The sequence below is a fragment of the Heteronotia binoei genome, chromosome 1 (genome assembly GCF_032191835.1).
Source record: "Heteronotia binoei isolate CCM8104 ecotype False Entrance Well chromosome 1, APGP_CSIRO_Hbin_v1, whole genome shotgun sequence".
Lineage (NCBI taxonomy): Eukaryota > Metazoa > Chordata > Lepidosauria > Squamata > Gekkonidae > Heteronotia > Heteronotia binoei.
Genome location: NC_083223.1, coordinates 56,628,014 through 56,642,586, shown reverse-complemented (window position 1 = coordinate 56,642,586; position 14,573 = coordinate 56,628,014). Strand labels below are relative to the sequence as shown.

At 40.6% G+C, this 14,573-nt stretch overlaps 1 protein-coding gene across 1 annotated transcript in view; it reads right to left on the bottom strand.

Annotated features, from left to right (window-relative positions):
- Positions 1-14,573, bottom strand: part of ARHGEF10 (Rho guanine nucleotide exchange factor 10) — a 138,500-nt gene extending 123,927 nt beyond the window's left edge. The window contains exons 1-2 of the mRNA XM_060234889.1: positions 14,309-14,573; positions 2,087-2,170 (exon numbers count right to left, since the gene is read on the bottom strand). Of these exons, the coding sequence (XP_060090872.1) occupies positions 2,087-2,126 (40 nt within the window). The 5' untranslated portion in view covers positions 2,127-2,170; positions 14,309-14,573. The remainder of the gene's footprint in view (positions 1-2,086; positions 2,171-14,308) is intronic.

Sequence of the window (14,573 nt, the reverse complement as noted above, 5' to 3'; positions counted from 1 at the left end):
AAAAAAAGTCCTGGTTATAAGTATATGTACTGTAAATGTATTAATTCTAATTTCTAAACCTATTAACAACCAAATGTTGAGGCCATATCATTTAACTCCTGATCTAATTTAAAGTACAATATAAGGAATAACATCTCTATGATCTGCAGTAACTTTTACACCCCATGCTCATTATTCTAAACTTTAATGTGAACTTAAGATAGAAAAGACAAACTTATGATTAGCCTGAAACGATTGCAACCAAAATTACTATAATTCTAATAGAAAGAAAAATAAGCATTTCTATATCTGAGTAGAAATCTTAGAAACAAGATGCTGATTATCACCTTTAAAGCCCTTCATAAACTGGGACCACGTCACTGAAGGTCCACAGTATGAAATCACACATCATTTTAGATCTGTCTAGTGCTTTCTTTTGCCAGTTCTTTCTCCCTGGGGTTGCCAGTTTCTAAAAATTCAATATAACCTTGATCTACAAGCAATTAACAAGTGATGCTATTGAACTTCATGCCATGAAAAGCTTCAACTGCTGATTACCACTCATTAAACTTCTATGAAAGGGACAGGACATGTTTCTCCTGTGTAGCTGGCAACTTTACTTCCACGCAGTTTGCCCAGCTTGTCTCCACCAAAAGTCAGGCCTTTCTCTGTGCAGCCTTCTTGAATAGCTAGCAGCATAAGGCTTGTTTGCTATTACTGTTAATGTGGATGGTTATACTTTTAAAAGAAGGGAAATGTATATGGGGAGGGCTGTATTTAGTTTTTGGTGGACTTAATAGATTGGGTTTTAAAAATTCCTTTTAATATTTGTGCAGTTTGTTTGACTTGTTTATGTAATACCAGTTTCTAGCTGCTTTGAGCCCTTCAGACAGAGGCAGGATTTGGAAAAAAAACAAAACAGAAATAGTTAAACAATGTACTTTCATACAATACTGTCTATTTCTCTTTCCTCTTGTAAAGAGTGTGTTTTTAAATAAAATATCAATGATTTGTTTTAATAGATTTGTTTTCACTGTTATTTATGAGAAGCAACAGGATCTCTGTCCTTCTATTTCAAACAGAAGTTCAGACACCAAACAAGCAACTAACAGCTTCCCAAACAAAAGACTATTCATAATTACAATTCAGATGTTGCTCTCATTCATCTCTAAGCTTGGCTTCAGTTTTACCATCCTTTTTAACAGTCTGCAAGCTCAAATGGGCATTGCTAACAAACAAATGCAGCACAAGCAAAGATCAAATCCCTTTAGTTCAGTTAGGCAATATTCTTGCATACAGTGCCAAAGCAGGCTTAGTCATGCAGAAGTATGATGTTCTCAATTCCTGCTTTCAAAAGCCACAAAATAATCGACAACACGGTTTGGAACTTCCCAGTATAACCAACATCAAGTGGAAAAGTTAGCTTTAAAGCACTATTTAATACACACACATACACACAGGGCTTTTTTGTCAAAAAAAGCCCAGCAGGAACTCATTTGCATATCAGGCCACACACCCTGACACAAGCCAGCCAGAACTGCATTCCTGCACAGAAAAGGCCCTGCACACACACAACAATTTAGCATACCTCAGAAGAGTCTTCAGGGAATTCTGCATGTATCATATTCCTATACCAGATTTGGCCCCATCCTACGCACCCATTACCTGAAGCTGTCTTCCATAATGGATATTACAATATATTTTATTAAAAATAATACTAGATGCATTGGTGTACTCACACAACTATTTCTTCCCCCAAGAAAAATATATCCATTTAAGTAGCCTCCAAAATTTACAGCACCCAAGAATAAAAGAAGTCATACCCCAGGCATGATATTTAACGACTGGAAAAATGAGTTTCGTTCAGGAAAGCTACTGCCAATACATGAAATTAATGGGTTGAATCTCATCGTATTAAACACACACACCAAAGCCTATATTATGCCCAAACACAAGAAAACATGAGTCTGTTTTTTTAAAAAATTATAACTCAAAATGTTAATACTTGAATCCCTCCCCAAGGGGGAAAAAAAAACAAATTAGGAAGTGACAAAACACAGAAATATTCTAAATTTGAAAAGAAGTACAACTTTATCCTTTTGATTACCTGCAGGGGGTGGTGGGGGAGGTAATCCTTCCATTTCCATAGTACTATGTCCTTTACAAAAAATGTTAAGCACAATAAATTCCCCTGCAATAAAACATTAAAAAACATAAGCACCATGGAAGTAATCAAAATATCTTACATTTGCTGCCTAACATCAAAATGACTGCATTGGAGAGACATGAAATTAGCAAAACAAAATTATGGGAACATATTGCTCAAATTTGGACAGCCATTGTCCTAAAAAGAATGATATGGTAAGCTCCTTGAGCATGCAGAAGTCTCTACCGCAACATCTTCAGGCATGACAGCATAATGATGTGAGGTAGATCTTACTACTTTTTCTTTTGCATTATGCTTACTGGCAGCTTTACAATAATCTTTCATTCCAAAAATTATGTTTTGTGGTTTCTCCAAAAAGCTCAGCATTTTGTATATGGGTGAGACAATCAAACTATGAGCTCTTCCCAGGCATAGGTGCTTTTTTTTTCATTTAAAAAGCACAAGAGAAAACAGGTAACTTTTTGTAATTTCATTGCAATTGTCTACATTTTGCTCCAGATATTTCAGGCGCTTATTTCAGAAAACTGTTTCACATGCTTTATCCAGGCTCAAACAAAAGACGAAGAGCTGAGGCTCAGTGGTAGAACATCTGCTTTACACACACAAGATACCAGATTTAAATCCTGACATCTCCAGTTAAAAGTATCAAGTAGTAGGGGATATGGAAGACCTTCACCTGAGGCCTTGGAGAGCCTTTACTGGTCAGAACACACTAAACTATACTATGCTTGATAGACCAATAATTTGACTCGCTATAAGGCAGCTGCATGTGTTCTTGCAAGTTCAGCTTCAAATTAAATTCTCACAGTGAGAAAGGAGTTATACAGAAGTCATAATAGGCAAAGTAACATGTACCTAGGAAACATGGAAAGTGAATGTGCTTGTTAACATACAATACATTCACTTTCTTTCTTACCTTTGTAGCAAAGATCACTTGTAACAACTCTGCAAGGTGTTTTTCATTTGCCTTGAAAAAATATTAGACTTATTTGCCAAATTCCCTCATGTTTTCCAAGTTGTTGATCAATATCAAAATGTCAGTTTTAGACACAATGAATCCATTTTGGACTATGGCTAGATTTCCCCTGAATATATCTCCATAAGACAATAAATTGAGGTAGAAATGATTTGCATATCAAAAGTTCTGCTGCAACTCTTAACAGTCTGTTTGAGTTATATTTTCATACTCTTAAACTGTAGAACCCTTTATTTATTGCAGCTCACTGCCCAACAGTTTTCAATTATAGGCGATGACTGGGCATATCTCCAGCATTTTTCTCAAAACTTCCTTATGCAAGATTCTCCTCTACAGTATTAACAACACTTGCTATTGTGCTAAAAAGCTCTTGCTAGCTTTTTAATAATTGATGTGCTAGAAATCACATATGTGAGAACGGCACAGGACACAGAACTTCCTTTTAAATAAAAGAACATAATGCAATGACCATTAATAGAAGGACATGTCATTAAATGTTTTTCCTCGATGAATATAATTTTCACGTGAAAAAAACAATCACAGACACAATGCGTGTGTAACATCTAGTGTAGTAAACCCATACACCCCTTGGTTTGGTGCATGTACATGTTAGAAAGACACAGTAATCCTGTGCATGCTTTAAAAAAAAAAATCACTCTATATTCATTCAGGGAAATGAGACTAAGTCTGCTTGCCCCAGTGTCTATATATTTCCATGTACAGACAACTGTTTGCAGTGAGCTGTATAAACATATGCTTTTGTACATGATTGGGAATGTGGCAAAAAAAACAAGGCCCCGATTTCTCAAATAAGCTGTACAGTGCTCCATGCAGATATCCAATTATATGTATGGAAATCCTGCAATGGGACCAGCAGCAATCTAGTTACCTCTATACACAAGCATCTGAACTTGAAGCATCTGAATGGAGCTAGTAAAAGTTTGAGTCCAACAGCCAGCACTGGCCCAAGGGCATGTAGCACCCTAGGCAGCTGCCCCCTGCCGTCCCCAACAGCGCTGCAATGCAGCACTGCACTCCGTTGCACCCCCCCCCACCCATGCCTCCTCCACCGGCCCACCACCGTTACCTTCACCGTGCTACCCGCCCCTCCTTTCCCTTTCCATTGCCTCCTCCCCCAAGCGATCCCCCATCCTTCAAAAGATAAGATACAAGCTGCACCATGACCGGCAGGGCCCAGGTGTGGCGTGCTATGATTGTGCGGTTGGGGAGGCAACGGGAAGGGAAAGGAAGGGCAGGCAGCAGCAGACCGGCGGAGGAGGCATGGGCGGGCAGCGCACGGGGGTTGTGAAGGGAAGGGAAAGGAAGGTTGGGTGGTGACAGCAGTAGTGGCAGCAGCAGGCCAGCAGAAGAGGCAAGGGTGGCAGTGTGCTGGGGGAGTGTGAAGGGAAGGGAAGGAGAGAGTGGGCACCATGCCTGGGGGGGCAACAGGAAGGGAAGGGCGGGTTTGACAGCAACTGCAGCGGCCGGCAGACAGAGGCAGGCAAACTAGGCGCTTGCCTGGGGCATGGGGCGGGGTGGATTCAATTCGGCGCCCCCATCCTCTCAGTGCCCTAGACAACTGCCTAGTATGCCTAGTGGGCGAGCTGGCCCTGCCAACAGCACCTTTAAGACCAACAAAGTTTAGTTCTGGGTAAAACTTTCATGTGCATGTGCATGAGCCACTTCGGTGGGAAGGGCGGGATACAAATCGAAATATAAATAAATAAATAATTTATATTTGAACTGCAATCTAATTTACATAAATTAAATCAATTGAATTGTGTAAAAGTACTGAATACAACACAATCCCCACCTCTTCCTCCTGATACAGCCCACCACATCTCATGAAACACTGCCCCTGAAATTCAATGGACACCCCCAATAAAAAAGCTGGGTGTAATGAGGGAACAGCAGTGTGGAAATATACTTATATTGGCAGAAAAGATATAGTCCAGTTAAAAATATTTTAACTCTATCCTTGTGTCAACTCTGTATTTACTTTGTATGATACAACATTGGAAATAAATTTAACCTGTATTAGAAAAATGTACATTTATATTGTTTCCTAAGAGGCATGACAGACTAAATTTGTGGTGATTTTTTTTTTAATTTAGCATCTCCCAAGTTGAACACATTGCAGAGAAAAGAAAGAACCACTTGTGCTGTATGCAAGGATGTTCAGAGGAACATTTGTGTTACAAAGAGGATATTTAAAGGTCTTTTCTGAATAAGCAGACAAAATGTATCCCAACTGCATTTTAAATTCTTATGCTACTCCCACAGACCTGATCTTCTCGCTATAATATGAATGGGGGGGAGAGATGGTATGGCGAGACTGCAAAGGACATAAATCTTGTTGTTACTTCCCTTCTTTTTTGTTTGTAAGTATATATATTCCAGCGCATGAATGTCTTTCTTTCACAACTTTTTAAATGACTCATGGCTTGGTTAAAGAACTGGGCATTGGATCCCACACAACCCCCACTTATTGAAGCCATTTTAAAGTCCTTCTGAGGGTCAAGGGGACCTTAGGAATGGTGTGGGGAGCTGCAGTGGAAAGGGACAACTGGGGAAAAAAATGCCACTTGTCATATCCTTACAAAAGTTTGTATAATTCATCCTTCCTACTGCATTCCACCTCACCAAGCATGCGGCTGCAATAATGTTTAAAAGGTCCATTAACTGAATATATCAACTCAATTCAATAATGTCTTGCCCTGTTTTTTCCTTAATAGCGGCTCCTGGAACTCCTTGCTATGACTTGTCCTGTCAAACAACTGGATTTTGATATTATGAACTTTCAAATTAGAGTTAAAGATAACATAGTTAACATCTTAAATCTTAATACAAACATGTTAAGAGTCTACACCTATCATCTTTTAAATGTTAATCACAGGCTACCGAAAAGCACACTGAATTAATGGCTGCTTTCCAATGTAAAAGTGACCCATGTGCAAACATATCTGACCAAAGATTAAGTAATATAAATATTGTCTTTACTGCTGTGGGTAAGGCTGAGAATTGCTTGGAGGAAAATTTCCTGTTCCTTTAAAGGAGTCTTAATGGAATGTTATTCACAAGGCGATGTTATTTACCTCCATGCCACCGAAAGCTTCAATGCCCATTTCTTCCACTAAAGAGGCAGGATATTTTTCTGCAGACCTGTTGCAACCCTGGTTGTGGGCTATTTACTGGACTTAAGGACTGGCGACTCATCACAGGCATCAAGAAGCAAGAGATGCCATCCTGCATGATGCAGTCTACATCTCACTAGGATTATTCATACAGGTCATATAGGTCAGCAGTCCCCAACCTTTTTGGCACCAGGGACCAGTTTTGTGGAAGACAGTTTTTCCACAGACCAGGGTGCGTGTGTGATGGTTTCAGAATGATACAATTGTGCACTTTATTTTGGTGTGGTGGTTAAGTGTGCAGACTCTTATCTGGGAGAACTGGGTTTCATTTCTCACTCCTCCACTTGCAGCTGCTGGAATGGCCTTGGCTCAGCCATAGCTCTGGTAGAGTTGTCCTTGAAGGGGCAGCTTCTGAGGAGAGCACTCTGGGCCGCACCTACCTCACAGGATGTACGTTGTGGGGGAGGAAGATAAAAGAGATTGTGAGCCACTGCTCAAAAGATGCCCCCCCCCCAAAAAAAAAAACACCTCTAGGATCTGTGGCCAAACTGGCTTGGGAAAAACTGCTTTCTGAGCCCAAAGTGGTGATAAGCATTTTCCCTGAGCAAGAAAAGACCACAAGGACTAAGCAGTGATGTGACCCTTCCTGCCCTCCCTCTCATGATCTTAGATTCAGTCTTCAGCATCACTAATTTGTAAAAGATCAGGTAGTACTTAATGTGAAAAAAACGCTACCCAAAGAGAGTTGCTGCCAGGCAGAGCAGACTAGGGTTGCCAGCGCCAGGCTGGAAAATTTCTGGAGATTTTGTGGCAGAGCTTGGGGAGGGTGGGGTTAGGTGAGGTGAGGGACCTCTGTGGGAAATAATGCCATATTATTCACTCCCCAAAACAGCCATTTTCTCTAGGGGGACTGATCTCTAGTCTGGAGACCAGATACAATTTTGGAATACCTCCAGGCCCCAACCTGGAGGCTGGCAACATTGTTATTTGGGCCAGTGATCTGACTTGATATAAGATAGTTTCACATGACTGTACTTAGCATCCTTCCATGTGATGAGACAGCTTTGAAATAGAAAACAGATGTCTTGTTCCTAAACCGATAATTTTGTGGAACGACATGCCGGTTGTATGGCCAAGGATCTGTCTTATATCCCTAGATTTAGAATCTACTTGGTTGAAAACAAATATACTCTATTGGTCAAAACAAGCAGTTGATATGCATGCTTGCTGAGGAAATATATGAACTACTACACAGAATCAATAATTTAAATGGTTTTTTCCTTCAAAAAAATGTCTTTTGGTAGAGTTGCCAGCTCTGGGTTAGGAAATTCCTGGAGATTTGAGGGGGGGGGGGAACCTGGGGTGGATGGATTTGGGGAGGGGAGGAACTTCAACAGGCTATAAAGCCATAGAGACCAGCTTCCAAAGCATCCATTTTCTCAAGGCCTGCAACCCTGTTTGGGGGGTTATGCTCGCTTATATGCAAATTAATATCAGTGATTCTATAAAATGATATTGTTTGGGTATTTTGTTGCTTAATAATTTATATATAGATATATATCACAAGCATTCAAAAATATGACAAGTGCCCATCATTTCTGGAAAGTCACTCTTTATATCCCCTTTAATATATTTCTCTAACAGAAAGAAGGGCAAATTCTTAATCCTAAAATCTCCTGAAACATATTCTGAGGTTTGTCTCAAAAGCTGTGTGCTTTTTAATAGTACAACAAATAACTGAAAAGGATTTTCTGAACATAGGGCTTCTATTCACTATTGTAGAAGTAGAACAATGTTGCACTGGTTAACTGCACTTACTGACACATTGCATTAGGCTTCTGCTGTTCTAATAGACTACTAATGTCTGAGCATCACTCACAGCTGTCAAGCTATGCACTTTTTAGAAAGCCACTTGGGATAAAATATAGATCTATTTTCCTATGCACAGGCAAAGGAAATTTTGCACATTTTAGTCTATCATAATCCACAGTTGTTATTTCCAATAAGGCAAGCTTTTCTTAAAGATCCCCATGATTGTCTTATTGCCTGTGGCTCATCTGCATATCAGGCTTAAAATGGCTTAGTTTTAAATTAGATCCTAATCTGAATGTAAAACCAGAATTAACTGGCATCTACATTTTTTTCCCTTTCAAGTATTTCCCCTCATTAATAGTACTTTGTATAGAACACAAAAGTGTGAAATAGATTCAAACACGCTTCTTTGTGTCACCTATCAAAATATTCTAATAGAACCTCATTAAGAAATATGCCTGTGGCCAAATGTTTACAGCTACAACATTATATGGCTATATACTTCCGCTTTTTTTTTTCTGAGCAGATCAGTTGTTCCCAATTTTCTTCCTCTGATTAGGGTGGAGAAGGTAATCAATTACAAAATCCAAAAAATGTGTTGCCACTTGTGCCAGCTTGTTAAATGTGAACGGGCAACAATTATTCTACCAAGAGAAACGGATCAAGACAGACAGCCATGATTGTCTGTTGCATCACAAAAGAGCAAGAGTCCAGCAGCACCTTAAAGACTAACAAAATTTGTGACAGGGTATGAGCTTTCATGAATCACTGCTCACTTCTTCAAACACTGAATCTGAAGAAGTGAGAACTGACTCACAAAAGCTCATACCCTGCCACGAATTGTGTTAGTCTTTAAAGTGTTCCTGGACTCTTGCTCTTTTCTACTACCAAGAGAGAAAGAGGGAAGTAGGAAGGTCAAGTAAGCATTTTTTAAAAATTATGTAAATAAAAAAGCAAATATTAAAAGTGGAAAGTAAGATGAGAGAGATAAAAAGGGATACCATTTTGCTTTATATCAAATTGGAGAATAACCAACTAGTATCAATGGCCCAGAATACAATATATACCAATCTGATATGCCTTGGGCACACAGTGAAAACACAGTGAAGGAAACAGGAAGTGCCCTGGATTTCAGCCTTTTAGTCACAGAATGCCTGCTGGATAGGATTTCTCATGAGTATGTATTAAACACAAAGATGAAGAAGGGTGATGTTCCAGTTTTTCTACTAAGGCTGTCAGTTCTGCGCCAAGAGAAAGAAACTATTATTTTAACGAGTTCAGAACAGTAATGTACCTGCTTTTTGCTTGTGGGACAATGTAATTAAATTTGTGAAGGAAAGTCCCTGCCTATGGGCATGGGATTGTACTAGATCAGGGGTAGGGAATGTGGTCTTGTAGTCCCTTCCAGCTATAAGAATCCTGTTTATTCAAAACCACCTTCACTTTTCCCTGCCTCTGCCAGAGAAACAAGTCACTGATTGTGTGTATACAAAGGCAGACAAATTGAATATTAATGTATATATATTTAGTATGAGTAAGACAACAGAATTTGATATTGTGCATACTGCAAATAATTACCATAACACATTAAAAATACACTTCTACTAACAAACCTATAGTCAGAATATGGTATTAATAGATAGACTTACCCAAGAACTAACACAAAAAGGAAAATGAATAGAGTAAATCTCACACACTACCATAAAAAATGCACTCATCACTCTCTTACACAAATGTCAGTCACACAGGAACTTGTGATATACAGAGTACTAGAGAAAATCTGAAACTTCTCAAATTCAATGGGAACATAACTAGCTCAATCAAAGATATATTGGCTGGAAAAGCTATTTATACCAAATGAAGACAGGAAAGGTTTGGCTCAGTGGTAGAACATCTGCTTTGCATGCAGAAGGTTCTCAGTTCAATTCTGGCTTCTCTAGTTTAAAGGATCAAGTAACATGAGATATGAAAGATCATAAGAAACTGTCTTCTTTGAATGATCTTGAGAATTTACTCAACATTCTTGTGTGTTTCTACAGCACAAGACTATCTGTGGGCTGGGAACAGTAGCATTCAAGCTGAATCTGGAGTCTGGCTGGTAGCACCTGTCAATCCCTCGGATCCCACCACAGGCCTGGAGGAACCCCAGTCCCATTGTCAGTGCTTCAGATGCTCAGCAGAAACCAAGCCAGGACAACGGGGTACAGGACACAGGGAAAATCAGCATGGGGGGGAAGGAAGGCAGGGGAAGGTAAGACGGTGGCCATGATGGGGTATCAGCAACGCCATCGCTGAAATCTCACTTCAAACATTAACTTGCCAAGTAATATGAGGCAACACGCAGTCTCTTGGTCCTGTCTTTCTGTCCCCCTGTCTCTTGGTCCTGTCTTTCTGTACAAGAATGATAATACTTATAAGGTTCTGCTAGGAATTTCTAAGAGAAATATCTAATTTCTAAATGGACACTGAGACTGTATGTCATCTTGGACAGGATATAGTACTGCTTACCATTTCTTTGATGGATTGTTTTAATGCAATTTAATATTATATATTGCATTTTAGCAAACCACTGTAAGCTGCCCTGAGCCCTGCTTGCAGGGAATGGGCAGCGTAGCAAATCTAATGAAATAAATAAAATAAAGTGCTTTGGATACTAAAAAGTTATGCCCAAATTCAAATTTATGACTCAGGCCCACATTAATGTTTCTGTGGGAGCAAGGATTTCCACTGCCCACAGAGAAAGATCTTCCCACTTCCCGCTACCAAAGCAACCCATATATCCCCCCATCCTGTTTCCCCAGAAAGGGGATTTGGGGCTATCACAGAAAGGAGGAGGCAGCAAAATCACACTCCATGGTGGACATCTTTGCACTCATGGAAAACTGGAACCAATTCAGAATGTTCAAGTCCTCTGTTACATTGGAGCACATGTGTAAAACGGCTCTTTTAAATGCACATCTATTACATTTCTGATACATGAGAAACAGAAAGAGTACTTTGAATGTGCTTGCTTCAGGTCATTACTTTGGTCTAAGTACAGGAGTGAGTTGTGCCTCAGTGGTACAGCATTTGCTTCGCCTGCAGAAGTTCTGTCATTCAAGCCCTGGCATCTCCAGCTAAAAGATCCAGGGGTATCGAACTCATTTGTTAAGAGGACTGGATCTGATATAATGAGATCTTGTTGGGCCAGGCCATGTGTATACCTATTTAAGATTAGGGAGCAGAGATATAACTTTATAAAGGGCATAGACAAAAACAATAATATATATTTTTTAAAAAATAAAACATGCTTAAAACATTAGCGCTCGTTGGTCTTAAAGGTGCTTTCTTTGTATTTCTCCCATGGGATCCAGGGAACTGGGCAAAGGAAGCTTTGGCTCTTTCCTTCCTTCCCCAGGAGGGGGAGAAGTCTCAGCCAATAGAAGGAAGAGAGACTTGGCTCAGTAGTTCTGCTGTGCGATTGAGAGAGCCTGGCAAAGTAAGCTCTCCCTCCCCAAAGGAGGCTCAGCCAGTGGAGAAAATAAGAGCTTTTGCTTTGTAGCTCCTGTGCTATTGAGCAAGCCTTGTAAAGCAAGCTGTTATGAAGAAGGAAGCAACAGAGAGGGAGAAGAAAGCATATGACAGCCATGTTTGACACCCCTGATCTAGTAGGTGGTGAAACTCTACCTGAGACCCTGGAGAGCCACTGCCAGTTTGAGTAGATAACACTGTCTTTAATGGACCAAGAGTCTGATTTTAGTACAGGGCAAATTTATATGCATAAGAGCTCAGAACTAAAAACCTTCCACTTTCCCTCTTTGCCTTTCCTTTGCCTAATCCACCACAAAATCAAAGAATCATTCTGTATGATGTTTCATATTCCCTATCCAGAAAAGATTCATTCCAAAACTCATCAAACACATCCACAACACATGCATGGCAGTTGTTCTAGCCAAGCAACAGGAGCACACACCCTTCTCAGCTTGATCCTCAGCTTGGATGGTATGCTGTTTGCACCAAATATTAGATAAATCACTGAAACTCTGCCTCGCTAGTATCTTAGCCCTGGATTCCTCAGAGTAACTAATTCTATCTCAGTAGATATCTTCTGTACAAAGTCTGCTTTTCTTTTCTTCAAGTCTTAATTACCCAATTATAATTCTGGCAGTTCCTCAACAATTTTGAATGGAGAAATAAATTGATGACTAATCAGATGGTATTTTAACAGAGAATCTTCAGCTCCATCAAGAAGCTATATAAGCAGGATTAGCATCTTTTCCATTTTCAGTCATGAAAACCAGAAGGCATCTACAAACCTGGCTCCCCAAGGTGTGTGCTTCAACAAGTGCAGGCAAACATTTTGCTAGTGTTCTGTACTATTAACCTGCATTTAAAATCCTGAAATATACACATGACCTTTCATAATGGAAGTTTTCCAAGTTTTATATGTACAGTACTATTAATGTAGTCTGTAGAAATGGACTGACTAAGGGACCGAGCAGTGAATCAGAACCTTTGGCTGATTTAAGAAAACCACTCTCTCAGTTTCACCCATACACTGACTTTAAATATCCAGTCTACTTGCTGGTAAGTATTAATGTCTGCAAAACACTCTGGGCATTCTAAAAAAATATTAACTACATACGGGGAGGGACGGCGGCTCAGTGCTAGAGCATCTGCTTGGTAAGCAGAAGGTCCCAGGTTCAATCCCTGGCATCTCCAGCTAAAAAGGGTCCAGGCAAATAGGTGTGAAAAACCTCAGCTTGAGACCCTGGAGAGCCGCTGCCAGTCTGAGTAAACAATACTGACTTTGATGGACCAAGGGTCTGATTCAGTATAAGGCAGCTTCATATGTTCATATGGGGACAGCAGAGTTTATGAAGAAAAAGCATATCACACATTTGGCAAATAAGAACAGCCAAAGGGCTGTGAAGCACCTGAATACTTTTTCTTCTTCTCAAACTGAAACTAGACAAATGTGAGATTGCTTGTCCTCCTGTCATCTGGATCAAGACTTGCAAATGGAGAGACATATGATTTATGACACAAAATTACAAACAGACAATTATCACAAATACCACCAAATAATAGTGTTGTTCTGACCACTATCAAAAATAATACAATTATGCTAAAGTGATACCCTTCAACTGAGGAGTCCTGTCAGGTTGAAAAGGCTTTTCAAAGCTGTCTCTTTTTTTGGACATGCTACTTGCATAGACAGGAAAGGAACCACACCACCTGCCTCTCTTTGCATGCAAGCTGAGAGAACAGCAGGATGGCAAAGCAAGAGCGCGGTTTAAAGGGCTCTTCTGTGGCTCTAGCTCTGGCCCTATATATTTCCTGTTGCTTGGTATGTATCCCCTATCCCCAGTGTTGCTCACTGCCCTGGCCTTGACCCTGGAGAGATCACAGCTAATTTGCTTGCAACTTAGGGTCCCTTGCACCCAGCTGGGGTTCAAAGTCTGGCTGAAGATCACTGATCTAGAGCAAATGACTTAGTTTTCAGCAAGTCTCTGCATTGTCCTACATATTCTTAACTCACTGAACCCTAGATAAGGGATGACTACATTTAGATCCACTGAGACTTACAGACTTCAGCCACAAAACAATTCTGATGCATACACACTGGATTGTGGCTAAAAGGACTGGGCTTGGAACTGAAGCTTAACAATTTAATGTGCTTGCTCAATTACTAATTTAAAAACAAAAAGTACACTTCAAAGGCAAGGGACAAATATTTTAATTAAACAGTCAAGCAAACAATGCCCAGCCAAGAAAACAGGTTTTCTTTTAGGTCCATTTCTGGAGAGAACTGCTGAGCAAACAAACGCCAAGAAGCTCTATTACTCTGACATCTGTACTGCGTGCTTATATGAATTTTTTCACCATGACACCACCAGCTTCTGGATCCAAAAGTGCCTACACACCCACTCACAGCCCATGAATCATTGCTCCTCAGAGGGTAAAAGAAAAAGAGCAAGAGGGAAGGGAGTTCAAATGCAAAACACACCTTAGCTTTTCGCCCCTCTTGCAGAAGGCAAGAAACCACGTTCAGGCACAGCCACCGCCGATTAAACTCCTTTGGCATCACATCAGCCTCCCAAGGATGCAATCGGCGCACGGACAAAACAGTTTAGACTGAGCCCTCCAGACACGTCACTAAACTTTCTCCTCCGCAAGTCTGCCTGCCCCTCCTCCCAAATCCGCAAAGCTCTCTCGGCCAAGATGCCCCCCAGAGGCGCACGCACAGCCAGTCCTCACCATCAAGCAAACATGCTCTTTCTTTATTCCTCGCAGCGTCCAACGTTTTTATTTCACCTTTGTGCTTCAGCCGCAGCAGCGGCGATTCCCGCCGTCTCCTCGGCTACTGATGCCGCTGCAAAATACAAAATACACAGCATTTCGTGCCACACAGGACAGCCTGCCCAGCGAGGTCGTTGCCGAGCACCTCAAGCTCCATGTGATTGGAGGGTTTGTCGGACAATCCCGCTATGCCGTTGGTTCCTTCGGCTGCCAGTCTCTCCGC